General features: G+C 31.5%; 1 protein-coding gene across 1 annotated transcript; it reads right to left on the bottom strand.

Moving 5' to 3' along the window:
* Positions 1-9076: 9076 nt before the first annotated feature.
* LOC131854329 (ADP-ribosylation factor-like protein 8) lies at positions 9077-15028 on the bottom strand. The gene is made up of 5 exons (XM_059205436.1): positions 14809-15028; positions 13713-13793; positions 12961-13034; positions 12209-12370; positions 9077-11441 (listed from the first exon to the last, which is right to left on the bottom strand). The coding sequence occupies exons 1-5, from the start codon at positions 14929-14931 to the stop codon at positions 11318-11320; spliced, it is 564 nt and encodes a 187-aa protein (XP_059061419.1). The 5' UTR covers positions 14932-15028; the 3' UTR covers positions 9077-11317.

The raw sequence follows: 15028 nt of genomic DNA, 5'->3' as shown, positions 1-15028 counted from the left end.
CCATTTCACTACTTAATTAATTATATTATTTTGTTTACTTTCGCTACAATTAGCAAACAAATATTCAAAGATAACAGTCGCATTTTGAGCGCCAGTAGTGAAGGTCGTAACGGTAGTCAAGTTTCTGCAGTGAATATTTGTGGTCACACACATGCTAAATGTAGCGGAATTTAGAAGAATAATTTAAATCCATTAAGTAATAAAGTAATTTATTGGTTGATAGAAAAAAGAAATTAGAATTTACAAGATATCCATCTTAAAATGCACTCTAATGTATCCACGATCGTGTTATCATCGGTAAAAGAAACGAGGTGTTGAGAAGAAGTGAGGTGTTATTAGTATGTAGTAGTAGTAAGTAGTAGCCCACCCTGGTCTCACCCGGTTCATATCTTTTATTGTTTTTGTCTATATTAAACTTTTTTATATTTCTTTTAATATATAGACTAGTCCATTCTGGAATAATATACTTACCTTTCACACAGTGAAAGAATTTCTCAAATCAATATAGTGGTCTGCTCACAACAACATGTGCATGCTCTTTTTATTGTTTTATATTTAAATATTTCGACTAAAATTTACATTTAAACCAATGATAACGTTGCATTAACGATAAGTTGCATTTTTTATTACTATAACGTGACAGCCTCGATGGTCTAGCGGTTTACACACAGCTTTATTTCCGATGGGCGCGGGTTTGATTCCTCGCACGGCACAAACATTTGTATTCATAATTATAATTGTTTGTATCGGTCTAAGTGATTTCTATGTATAATATGTATGTAGTTAAAACAAAAATCTTTCTATGTATTTGTGTTATTACCCAAGTACCCATAACAAAAGCTTTATCTAGCTTAACTTGGGGTTCTAGATGGCGTTGTGTGAATTGTCCTGAAATTATTACTATTATTATTATATAACAACGAATTAAAGAAATCCTTAACTAATAATTTTGTACGTTACATACGTACAAAATTATTAGTTTTTCCTTAGAGGCTTCAGTTTTTGTAAAATGAGTATGTACATACTACAGCATTTATTAAATTAAGTTTCTTTTACAGTCTCCACAAAAGGATTACTGTATAAAATGTAAGAAATCAATACTATAAAGTTATAAAAATATGTGGATTATTGTATTTTACGATTAATTTATTATATTTAATATTATTTCCTTTTATTGATTATACTAATTGTATGAACAGTTTTTAAAGGGCATTTTGCATATAATGTTATAGTACTTTATTTTTTAATTATCTTTGATATAATTTTTATAAACCTAATTTATTTTCAGTAAAAAACAGTACGACTCTCCATGGAAATTTAATTATAATAATAGTTATAAGTTTGTTCTTGTCTAGTCGGTAAAAGTATAGTAACTTTTATCACATTTTTTGTTAATTAGGCTTAATAATAAAAAAAATCATGCCATCTTTAAAAGACTGCCTGCTGATATCACTGTGGCTTAATTGTTTACTTACATCTGTAATGCAAATAAATGACTTACTTACTTAATATAATGCGTAGGTAAACATAGATAGATATATACCAATTACACATTGCACTGTACTGCCCACCCCATATGGCAGTATCTCCCAAACTTTTTAGTGCAATGCTCCACTTTTCCTTTCTAAAATTCTTTTAACCCCAACTCCCCTTATGTCACTTACTTTACTTACACTTACATGATTTATACTGAGTTACTCTGCGTGATCGAATCAGAAATGAGGAGATCCGCAGAAGAACCAGAGTGACCGACATAGCCCGAAGAATTGCGACTCTGAAGTGGCAATGGAAGGGGCACATAGCTCGTAGGAAAGATGGCCGTTGGGGCAGTAAAGTTCTCGAGTGGCGACCACAGACCGGAAGACACAGCGTGGGAAGGCCTCCAGCAAGGTGGACCGATGATCTTGTCAAGATCACTGGAAGGCATTGTATGCGAGCAGCGCTGGACCGATCGTTGTGGAGATCTTTGGGGGAGGCCTATGTCCAGCAGTGGATGTCTTCCGGGCTGCGATGATGATGATATGATTTATAACATTTTAAATTTAATTGTTCACTTAAGAAACTTAAATAATAGTTTTTAGGAAGAAATCACTAGGAAATTGTTAATGAAACGGTAAGTAAATTTTCAAAACTTGGAATGAAAAATTGAAATTCATTTTTGATTTACCCCCTGTGGGTCATATAGACCCCACGTTGGGAAAAACTGCTATAAGGAGTCTGGGGTGCAGATATAAAATATTGTATACTGTATGCGCTGTAGCATTGTGCAGGTGACAGTTATTAATTTTAAATTTAACAATTGCTACATTTAAGTTAATAACTGTATTAACTTAAATGTAGCAATTGTTAAAGATTTAATATGTTACGAATGTGGTACAGCTGAAATACTAAGTCATAATTTGTAAATCGCGGCAACTTTAAAGAGTGAAAAACGAAACGTTAATGAAACTGTCACCCGCACCATGCTCCAGCGCACATGGCATAATTAATTTTAATTTATCGTTAATATAATAAGATTGATGCTGCTGTACCCTTGAACAAGTGGTCATAATTTGGACAATAAATAGGTAATAAATTTCCTAAACTTAAAAATGGTGCTGTTGATATTTTTATTAAATATAGGTAGTAAAATGAAACATATTTTGTATGATACGTTTACAATAATGTTGTATCATTATTGTATTTATTGATAAATATATGTTTACATTATTGTTACATTGTTTTATTTATATATATATATATTAAGATATGTTGTTAAACAAGGGATACTTACTACAAGGTATGTACAATAAGTATAGTAAAGTAACTTAATATGTATATGTCTACTTTAATTGATATATATAATCTTCATGATTGTTCTCAGAATTTGTCAATAAAACGAATAATTTTAATTTTTTAGGTAAATGATGAAAGAATGAAGACCCCTTCCCTATTTTTTTTTTATGGATGATAATGGAATGGCGAACCTGCCTGCGCTAACAGTTTACGCTAGCGGGGCACCAATGAAGGATGATATGATGAACGTGAGGTCAGGTCACTTAGCCCATCGACAAATCCACCAGGAATATATCAGGATGGTTGTCAGGGGGAACCACGGGTCAAGCTGACATGGTAGATTGCTAGTAATGGGGCATGACTCCACATCATCTCTATCTCCTAATCGATAGTCGCAATAGGGAAGGGGTAGCCTTCCCTATTGCTACTATCGATTAGAGAGTAGCAAGCTTGTTTTATACTACAACGTCGGCTAAGTATATACGGCCTATCTGATGGTAAAAGTTACCGTAGCCTATGGACGCCTGAAACACCAGGGGTGTCACCTTGTGTATCCTTCTTGTAAAACCATACAACAGATAGCAATCAGGTATACTGTTAGCATGTTTGCTATTCTCATTAAATAAACAAAACAAATCTTCCTTTAGTAATGGTTACCAACCCTGACTTCCGTGAAAACGTCGTGAGTTCGAATAAAGAAAAATATCTCCGTTTAAATTTCTGACTGACTCTCCGGCGATGGAAACACCAATAAAAACACTAAAACACTGTTGCTTCGCCCTCTGCTACGTTGATTGAAATATAGACAGCAAAATGTAAGCATGTGAATTGTTGCATTCCTCACGACGTCTAGGTTTAACAACACTATCCCATATGGAATAAGGGTCATGAAGGTAGATTATTATAAAGGGTCAAATAAGAACTCATGAATGTATAATTTCTTTTAGCTATACTGTTTTATTAGAAAAAGATAATAATTATATTACAGCCAAAAACGCATCATAAAAAAAATCATGGCGGCATCAACAAGTGATCAAATGCCTGATTTACATTCATTAGCTATTTGGTTTCCTATCAGATCTAGGCTATACAGGTGATATTGAACTGTTTCCCCATAAGGTAAAGTTGAAAATTGGATATTTTTTTAAATAACAATACTAACTGGATGCTCACGTGACTAAAAAAAAAGTATCTAAGTATTTATCAGTTACCCACAACAGAAGCTTAGCTTGAGACTTGACGGCGCTGTGTGAATTGTCCTGGATTATTATTATATTTTGTCACAAAATACCAGTTATATAAATGTATTTATTTCTATAACAACATCGTTGTGTGTTATCTACAGGCCTTTGCGGCTGCGCTAAAAAATATCTAAAAAATTAATCAGGTGAGTCTAGAAATACTAAACTTTAGTATCTATTAAACAACAATATTGTTTATATTCATAAATTGAGCTAAATAAGTAGGCAAACTATTTTATTACTTGTTTGTTCATCAACATTTTTATACTAATCAATATTTAGGTGTTTATTGCTAATGTCGTTGCATGGTAATCACTTCTTTTTAACTGGAGTGCATTCTGTAGCATATGCAATATCTTTCATTAGTTGGTGCTACGACTGGTTAAAATAAAAAAACGTAAAATGAAAGATACTCGATGTCTAATCTATTCAAATCTAGTACTTAATTGATATACCTACATATATTTATATAATTAGGTACAAACTTGAAATGAATGTAGCAATATCAATTTCTATTTCTATCCTGTAATTTAGATCCCGAAATGAAGACCATACAATATATTATATTAGGATGGACTATTGTACTTAAAATATCAGATCCCGAAAGGCCGCAAAACAACTCAATAAAAAAAAGATATTGTGTCATGTACACTGGTACGTATTTTGTAAAATTATTTACTACTTAAGTTTGGTGGATTCTTTTGTATAATATAATCGTTGTCAAGCATTTATTTTTTCATATAAAATTACAAACAACTGTAGACATTACATAATTTAATGAATATAACGTAATTAATGTAAATAGTCATGGTTTTAATCGGGACATCGTTTGTGATACCTGCATGTTACAAATCATATCTCCAACTTGACAAACACTATATTGTGTCAGATTTATATATTACTATATATGAATATATAATCTGATTTAACAATCGCAGCTCTATATTGATTATAAATAGTTTGTGATTATTTGCAATATTTTAATAGATATGCCTATCTACTCTGAAGACTAATTCCGATCCAATGACATTAAAAAAAAAACAAAATGGCGCGCGTTTCGCGCCTTTTTATACTTTTGAATTATACAATTAACATATTAATTCTATATTTAGTATGCAATAAAAGAAGTAACCTATTTATTTATTCTTTTTATTGGTTTAGTTTTAATTACTTCTCAAATAACAAAACAAAAATGTATTGGATAGAAATGGATATTTGACTAAACCTCCAGAGCAGATCTGCAATCCAAAATCTAACAACAAAACTAACGTAATTTGGACAATAAAAACACAAGTACAATATAACTAATATATTTCAAATATTATGTAATATATAAAGAAATATATACAACTAGAGTTACATATCAGATATTATATATTTATACCTATCTAAACTATTTCAAACAGAATTGAGAAATCAAGTATTTGTATTAAAAAGATATTTGGCTGTATTGTCAAATTGAGCAAGAGATCTCCTCCTAAGATAAGATCTGCTCCTAAGATGTGAACGGAAAGCATCTTCTATCATCAGAGTATACTCATATGATATATACTTACATATAACTACTTGTATACTCCGTTTATGTGGGGGAGAAGAGGTTGTTAGTAATGAACTGATGACCCCATAGCTAGCAATGCACGATATTAGGTTGACCTCCCCATCCAAACCGTCATGATAAAATCCTAGTGAATGTCACTCTGGGCTAACTGACCTGACCTCATGCTCATCATATAAGCCACGTGTAAGCGTAAACCGTTAGCGCATGCGATACACCAATCCATTCTCATCCATTTTAAAAAATCTGCATTTAAGGGTCATTTATTATGACCCTCATCCCTTACATCCTCCACCATGTATATACGCCACACACGATTTTGATGAATTATAAAATCAGATCTTGTTTGGTAATTTCGTAATGTGGGTATAATTTTACATCTTCCTAGTACTTTCATTGTTAATAAATGGCATATAATGTTAATTGATACTTGGTCAAGTATTAATTGGTCTTAGCTGTTCTTTCTTAGGAGTCGAAATATTGTTTTAAAAATATAAAAGAATTTCATATACTTATATATTAAAATTCAGACAGACTGTAATTTTGCGTGTATTGACAAAATAAGGTTAGTTTTGCTGTTGTTAAACAATTGTTCAATTAGAATATTTTTTCCTATATTATACAATAGAACAAATAATTATTAAACAAAAGTTTATGTAATGTCCATAACATATATTGACACATTTTTATTAAATATTTAAACATAATGTGCAATTGAAGCGCGTTTTATCAATTACGTACACAACTAGTGACTTTTCTATATTTGACAAATGTATATGCGTGAGCCTAATTGCAATTGAAAAAAAATTCATAGAAAAAAAATATTGACAGCAAATAATTTCAGCCAAATGACGTGACCAAAGATTTGATTATGTAGTACCGCTGCAACGGTTTCTTATATAAAATAAATACCCTAAACAATTAACACAGCGCCATCTAGTCCCACGGTAAGACAGGTTGTGTTGTGGATTAGACAACTGATACAAATACTAGATAATTTTCCACTGCTCAAAATAAGAAACCATTACAACAACATTACAAAATCATCATCCAGACCGAACACCACAACTTTCAAATACAATAACAAAACAATAGTTCTGAATTATTATTTCAATATTTGTTACCGCGATATTATTTATCTTTTTAATATACGAAGTTATCAAATACCTATTTTAGTAAAATAAAATGCGTTAGTTCCTAATCAATATATAATAAACAAGAAATTAATGTAATAAATCATCTTGTTGCATACAAAGAATATTTTTAAAATAATTATACAGAAATATCAGAAATTATAGTTTAATTGTTAAAACTTTGGTACAAATGCTGCTCACACTTGAAGCATTTAAGTTTTCGTCATTTATGAATTCACTCAATTACTTGCCGCCAAATGTAATATTAGAGCATTTAATTGATTTCTATATCAATAAAATGTACAAATTATACATAATTAAACAAAATATAATGCTAAATTAGTCTCACGCAATATATAATTAACTTAAATTTAGCTAACAATATGAGATATATTTATATTATCATTTAACGCTAATTTTATTAAGGAATCTAAACACGCTAACGTATTACACACAGTATACAAAAAATAGTGGACACCGAACGAAATATTTTGACTGTTGTGGATTCGGGGGAAAAATCTGATATGTCGTATTTTAGTTCGTTTAATCGCCACTATATTTTGTATATCTGCGTACAATTTGGAGTGTGGCAACATTTTTTCGTACGGCAAGTCATTCTTTATAAGTCGTATCATAATTATCTCTATCTACAAGCTTGTAATCAAATGTAGATTGCAATTATAATAATTATTGAACTTGTATACGTATAATTTCGCGTTGTCTTCTGTTTTAATTTAAATAGAAAGAGACAGTGAACTGTGACGTTATAAAAGTCAAATTTATTGTCTTTTGTTTCTTGGTGTTATACGCATTTGTTTCTAAACTTCTTGATTTCATTTGGTGGCAAGACGAAACGGAAAACGGCATCTTATTATATGACAGATTAATTAATAATATTAAATTATATTATGTCGCCTGCCGATGAACAAACACTGCTTGCGTTTGGTCACCAAATCCGACTCCATCGCTTAGAGAGCATAAGATTTCACGATCAAAATAGCTGCAGCCGTTTTCCTCTCTATAAAAATATAAGTACTTGTATAGACATCGAAATCCAAAATAAACTTATAAGCTTGGCACCGTTACATATTTAGAAAAAAATATACCACACCCATTGCTGTGCATTAACCGAAGCTAAATTTGTTTATAAAGGCAGACATGAGTACCTTGTTCACATAAAATTGTAACAAAGCCATATTATTATTCTTATTCTTTAACACATTACCTTAGGAAAGTTCTTATTTTGACTCCACATCTCAATGGAATTTTACAAGTGTCAAAATATAATATTTATACAAGCCGTTTGACCGTCTATATATCGCCTTTATTTTAAGTAATTATATGTGAACAAGTAACTCCACGCAGGTATAATTCAATTGGAACAACATGACTAAATATCGCGAAGTTAAGCGCACCTCAATTATGCTAAATACCAATAGATATGGCTATATGCGTTACTTCCAATGATAAAACACTATGAGCCATTACGTCGCGTTTCTACCGATACATTATGTGTTTTATTCATATATTATTTATATATATGTGTATATTATTACACAAAATTACATGTAGACTGTTACTTAATTCTATTTGACTTGCAATATATTTAGTCTTTTACAAAGCAGTTTTACATTGTTGCAGTTATTACTTCAGTATTAGTATATAGGTCATCACCTTTTAAAGTTATGGATGTATAGGAATAAAGTTGAAAAGTAATAAAAAAATGATGGTTAAACATTAAACTTTTATTTTGGAATAGTTTCTAAACGTATATAAAGTAACAAAAGTAATAAAAAAAACTTTACGATTTGAATAATTTTATATATATCTTATTGTTAAATAGTCATCAACTAGAATATACAATTTCAGTAATTTTCTAATGTGTATAAATTGACCTATTATTGGATAATATTTTAATTTATTCACAAGGAAATTACAAAGGAATAGTATCATACAGCCTAATAATTTGAACAGATTAGAGTATTTAACAATCACTTTTACTATACATAAATGATTAAACTACAAATTTGTCAGTGTCCAATGTGCCGTATTATCAATAAAAGAGGATTTTCTAACTAAAAAATTGGTTTAAATACTTCAAATTCGGATGATAAATTTCTTGTAGTATGAAGTAAAAAAGTATTGTGGTTTCGGACAGTGCGGTTTCAGAGAAGCTTCCTACCGCCTACACTTGAAATGTGGAATGAACTACCTGCCGAGGTTTTTTCTAAAGACTACAGCATAGGGTTTTTAAAGAAGGATATATTAAGGTTTATTAAGTGTCGGCAACGCGCACGTAATACCCCTATGACGTATATAATGGGCCGTGGGCTCGATATTTTAAAGAAGCACATGTCCGAAATTTCTATACAAATAAAAATTTAAATATTTTTTACTTTAAAATATAAAACAATATAGTGTAAGTAAAGTAAGATATATCCATACTATAAAGTGATAGAATGCACAAGTAAAATAAATAGAAATATCTCAAACTAATCCAAATCACTTCACAATTGGTCCATCCATAACAATGCAACGATCACTTTCACAGACGGCCACACCGTTTCTCCATAATTAATAAAATACAACAAATATATACATACACGTGGTCTCGGTACGTATCGTTTCTAGCATAGCGCGTATAATTTCAATTAACACAACTCTTTTGTACATACAAAAGAGTTAAGATCGCATTGTGAATGATATACATTAAATGTTACTAAAAACATGCTAAAATTCAGTAAAGCCCTATCTGAGATTAGCGTGCACAAACGCATAGATAATAAATCTAGAAACTATATTTTTGACTTTGGTAACATAAATACAACGTGTACATTCTTGCTATGATATAATGTTTAACGGAAACAGCTCGTTTATTTTATTATTTAATTTGTAACTTATTTTGATATAATCGAATGTACGAAAACGGCCCGGCAATTTTATTATATCGTATTAATATTATAAACTCGAAAGTTTGTGAGTATGGATGTTTGTTACTCTTTCACTCAAAAGCTACTGAACGTATTTTAAGCTTACAGCTATAATATAGCTTATGCATCAGAATAACATCTAGGCTATATTTTTTATTCAAATTAAACGCTGGTGAAAACGCGGGCACAGCTAGTGTATTATATAAATAGTAACGCAATAAGTCCATATACAATTGGTATTTATGATTACGCCTCATTCGCCACTTATATGACCACACATCAATCGTTTCAACAATTCCTGTACAAGACTTCAATCTATACATACACTGGTCTTTCAGTTAACAATAAAACATATAGTAACTTTTAATCTTTAGTACATATTATCTTTTTCTTTAGTATACATTGTTAACATTGTTTATCGGGTATTAACACAAATCTGACTAATATTATAAGTCTGTGACGCATGGATGGATGGATGTTTATTACTCTTTAAAGAAAAACAACTCAGTGGATCATAATGAAACTTAATAAGTTATATGCAGAATAACACATAGGCTATATATTTCACGCGTGTGAATCCGCGGGTACAGCTATATATATATATACTTTCACGGCTGTTGGATAGGCAGAAACATTGTTTATTGTTGGCGTAATGGTTAACGTACTCTTCATCCGCTGGATATACACATACTAATAACACGTATGATTTTATATTAAATTAAATATTTACCTCACTCAAAGTATCGAGTAGGTTGCACTAGCCGTGGTCATAAGCTTTGCTCAAATTTCGAGACAAAAAGACCCGAGAAACAATATCAATAATGAAAAATACCCCTTATTCATAAAAATATCGAACGTCTAAGCCTATTTCGCTAACAATTTTGTCTTTTTCATTGAAACTAGTTTCTTCATTTGAAGGAAAGAGACAAGTCATTTCAACAGCTAAAATGCTTTTGTTCTAACTTTTAAGATTAAGGCGATTAGTTATATAAATGTTAAACTTAAAACAATGTGTCAACCTCCCATAAATGTTAATTAAATCAGACACAAGTTACACCTGGAGTTCATTATGTAACACTGTTGCAATGGTTTCTTATTTCATACAGATTGAAAGTTTTTATTGAATGAAGCATCATTTAATAGTTACAGACAGAAACAAGGTCAAATGGCTCTGCAATCAACCTGGTCAAAATTAGAAACAATAGCAACAGTGTTACATAATCAAGCCCAAAGACGTCTATTCTGTTAATATACAGATAAAAGTATACGTATATTAAGAGAATAGACTATATTAAAGATAGAATATGTATTTTTCTTTCTTCGGTACTTGCGCGCGCTCGACCGACGGGACCTCAAGGACCCTAAATTATACGGCGCGACTGAGAAAGAGACGAAAACTTGTACTAGCGTCTACTTGAGCGATAACGAGGCCGAGTGAACGCGCAAGCTAGATTGTACTGTATTGCATTAGAACGAATTGCTTTATATTAAAAGTACTTTAAGGTGTGAATTTTCCGCACTATACTCTATTGTGTTAACTCCAATATTACAAAATTATAGATATACTATTTACAATATACATATATCTATAATTCCAAGTATGAGTATGCAGGACTACTGAAACGACCGACGCGTATACATATGCGGTCGCTGTGTTTACGAGCCAGCCCGTAGCCGGGGCGTTTAGCGTGCGCTGCCGGACTTACTGTGTTGGATAAGCCACTGTAAGGTGATATCTATGTTATCCTTTTCTTTGCACGAGATTGAGTAACAGCAGATCTCACGGTCTTGGATAGCTGATAGATTCCTGGAAACGCAAAATTATAACTATTACAACCCACTAAAGAATATGAGATCTCTTCTTAAGAAGAATAAAAATGGTTGTTATTATTAAATGAAGCCAAAAACTTTTGGCTTCATTTAAACCAAGATAAACTTTGTACAACGTCGTATCTGTTGGGTCTTATCTATTTCAGATAGATTAAAAGTTGCATTTCGATTTTAAGGATAAGATCTGCTAGTGAAAATAGAACTTTACAACACCTTAATACTCTTGAATGGTAACCACATGACATGTGATGTCTGTAGAGTTGTTTATGTACACAGCCAACATTTGCTACTATCTATCATGGCATTTTTGTGCCCTGTGTCACAACACAGGACACAAAACATCTGCAATTTCTTACTCATACAATTTGGGATCCCTATATATATATGTTTTTTCCATTATTCTTTCCCTTTCCTATCTCACTCACACAGACAACTTCATACAAGTAAAGTAAATACAAGTCTGACACTAGTCTGTTTTTTTTAGACTACTCTAATGCTGTTGGCCGCGCAGCTGGCATTTACAGATACACAGAGCGATAGGGGTGAGTGCAGATGGAATTGCAAACCCGCGGAAGGCCTTATAAGAGTGGCTAAAGGCCAATTCCTGGTGACAGATACGACTGTAGTCTGAGGGCACCGCTAAGGCTTTGAATCTCAGCTCAAGTCGTCGTAATTTCAATCCCCATTTGAATTGGACGAGGGATCGATCAGAGGGGGCTCTAATAATGTAATATGAATACTAACATTCTCTCAATGAGGCCGTGCTCGTCGAGTGCGTGCGGCAGGTCTCGCTTGTTGCCAAGCACCAGCACCGGGATCCCAGTCAGCTGCTGCTTCTCCAGAAGGCTGTGCAGCTCGTTGCGAGACGCCTCGATTTTATCCTGATCTGCCGCGTCTACCATGTACCTGGAAATAGAATACAGTTTGTTTCTTAATTTAATTATAAACTTATAAAAGCAACAGTGTAATAATACAAAATAAGAATTATTATATTGTTTAGAGTAAATGTTAATAAACAATATCCTAATCGCAAATTATTGGTCACACTAAGGGTTGACTTTTAGAGAATGCTACTAACAATAGTTCGCGTTATGTACTATATTTTATTTGGTCCATGAAGTTATTTAAAGAGACAAAGAATTTATATTTTTATCACAATGAAAAAATATAACCTAAGAAATGTTTTACAAAAAACAATAAATTCTAATACCTATAAAGCCATATATAAAAATGTTTATATTTTTAGAGATAAAGTAAAGATTTTGATTGTTTAATAAAATATTATTTCAGAACACAAGATACAATAAACTATGTAAGCCTTATCCTTTTAAGTTTACATAAACCTGTATTAGTATGAAACATAGACAGAAGAGTGGTTTGTATGAACGATAAATCAGGAATCAATGAACATAAGAGCAGACCTATTACAAAAAATAATCTGCAAATTAAGCAGACAAAGTTGTGGATAACATCTAGAAGGTAATATATGTACTTACACAATAGCATTGACTCCCCGGCAGTACCTCTCCCACATGGAGCGGAACCTTGGCTGACCACCAATATCCCAAACCTACAATATAAAAGCAGCTTAAATTTCTAGTATCATATTGTAGTTATTCCCACACTACTTATATGTTGATAGTGATAAAATTTACATCTTTAAATAGTATAAAATGAAGTCGCCTCCACTGTCTTTTCGCTTAGATCTTTTAAACTATGCAACGGATTTAAATGTAGTTAGTAGCAATAGATAGAGTGATTTAAGAGGATGGTTTATATGTATAATATATGTACATCTGTGCAAAGCCAGGGAGGTTAGGTAGTAAATTATAAGGAGCAGGGGATCAATTGAAGATTATTAACCCCATTACTAGCTTGGAACTATTCCTCCAATTGAAGATTCAGGGTAACATTCCTGAGCTTCCTGGCACAAGCATCTTTATGCTTAAAAGGAGTCTTCAACAACTGTAGAATGTAATTGTAAAATGGTGTTATCTAAATAAAGAATTTTGAATTTGAATTTTTTGAACATTCATGTGGACTGACTTCTTCCTCCAGCTGTGTGTATTTTACAGTATAGCTTACATCTTAATTTATAGTTGCAATATTATTTTAATTCAGAATCTTAGTCACAGCAATATGTAGCTGGATCTGCTTACTATATATAAAAATATCAGCCATAGTGAATCGGACTGTTTGCCATTTCAGTTACATTTAAAAAAAAAAGAAGTTTTACAATCTTCCTCACCTTGATTGTGACATTTCCCTTAGTTATTTTACGCATGTTGAAGCCAACAGTAGGAATCATATCTTCACTGAATTGACCAGACTGTAACAAACATTTTGTATGTCAATAATAAATACTATTTTTTTCCTACTGCCCAGTATACAGATTCAATTGAGAACTGGCAAGAAACTCAACTGAATTTCTTTTTTTTATATCCAGTTTACAGTTAATATTATACATAGCTATCAGGAAAAAGTTTCTAACAAGTATAGTTTTTGAGAAGTCGGAAATGCTAATATTTTTAAATTTCTTATATATTAATACCTTTATATTGTATATACATTATATTTATAAAGACTGACAAAAATATTGATAATTACAGAATTATAGATAATTAAATATAATTACAAAATGTTAGACAATGAACTCTACATTATCTTACTAATCCTAATATGTATTGTTAATTGTTCAATATAAAAAAGATACTTAACACTATATGACATATAGTATATGTGTCACTATGAGATAAGCACACTTGCAGACTTCAAATATATAAAAACACATAATTTTGTAATATATAACAAGTCTTATTGTACTTAGAAATAAAATAGTAGTTAAATTTGTAAGTGACTACTCAATACAGGATAAGCAGTTACCAATAAAAAGCCAAATATAAAATATAATCACTCAATTCATCATTCATTAACTGAAATCATAACATCATAAAACAATTGTTGAGTCATCATTTTCATCAGTAAGACCACCTACAATATTATTGATTGATACCTACTACTTTCAAATATTTTACATGTGACATAATGTTACTGACTATATGCAAGTAATTATTACTCACGACACTTTCCTATAGATATACAACAAAGTGCGTTATTTTATGTAAATGAAAGTTAAGTAATGCGGGCACAAAAACAAAATGCAGGCACAATACAGTTGTACGTGGTAAGCTCGAATTATTATTGATACATCGACGATATTCTATGACTATTAAATTGGTACGTAGTTCATGTGAACTCATTTCCGTCGGTGTACATCACATAACAATAAAACGCAACCAAACGATGCGGATACAAAGATAAATATTGTTTTTTAGAATACTAACAGCAATGACGTTAACAAAAGTTGTCTTTCCCGAATACTGCAATCCGACCAAAGTGAGTTCCATCTCCTCCTTCCAGAACAAGCTTTTGAACCAATCAAGGATACGATTGATCAAAGCTAACATTTTAATAGATTATTCACAGCAATTTAACACAGAAAATGTAAATTAATGTACGCCTCTCGGAAAAAGTGATGATAATTTGACAATTTATTTTGTTTGA

This window comes from Achroia grisella, unplaced genomic scaffold, assembly GCF_030625045.1.
Source record: "Achroia grisella isolate CSIRO2021 unplaced genomic scaffold, CSIRO_AGI_Agris_v1 utg976, whole genome shotgun sequence".
NCBI lineage: Eukaryota > Metazoa > Arthropoda > Insecta > Lepidoptera > Pyralidae > Achroia > Achroia grisella.
This window is presented reverse-complemented; position numbering and strand designations above follow the sequence as displayed.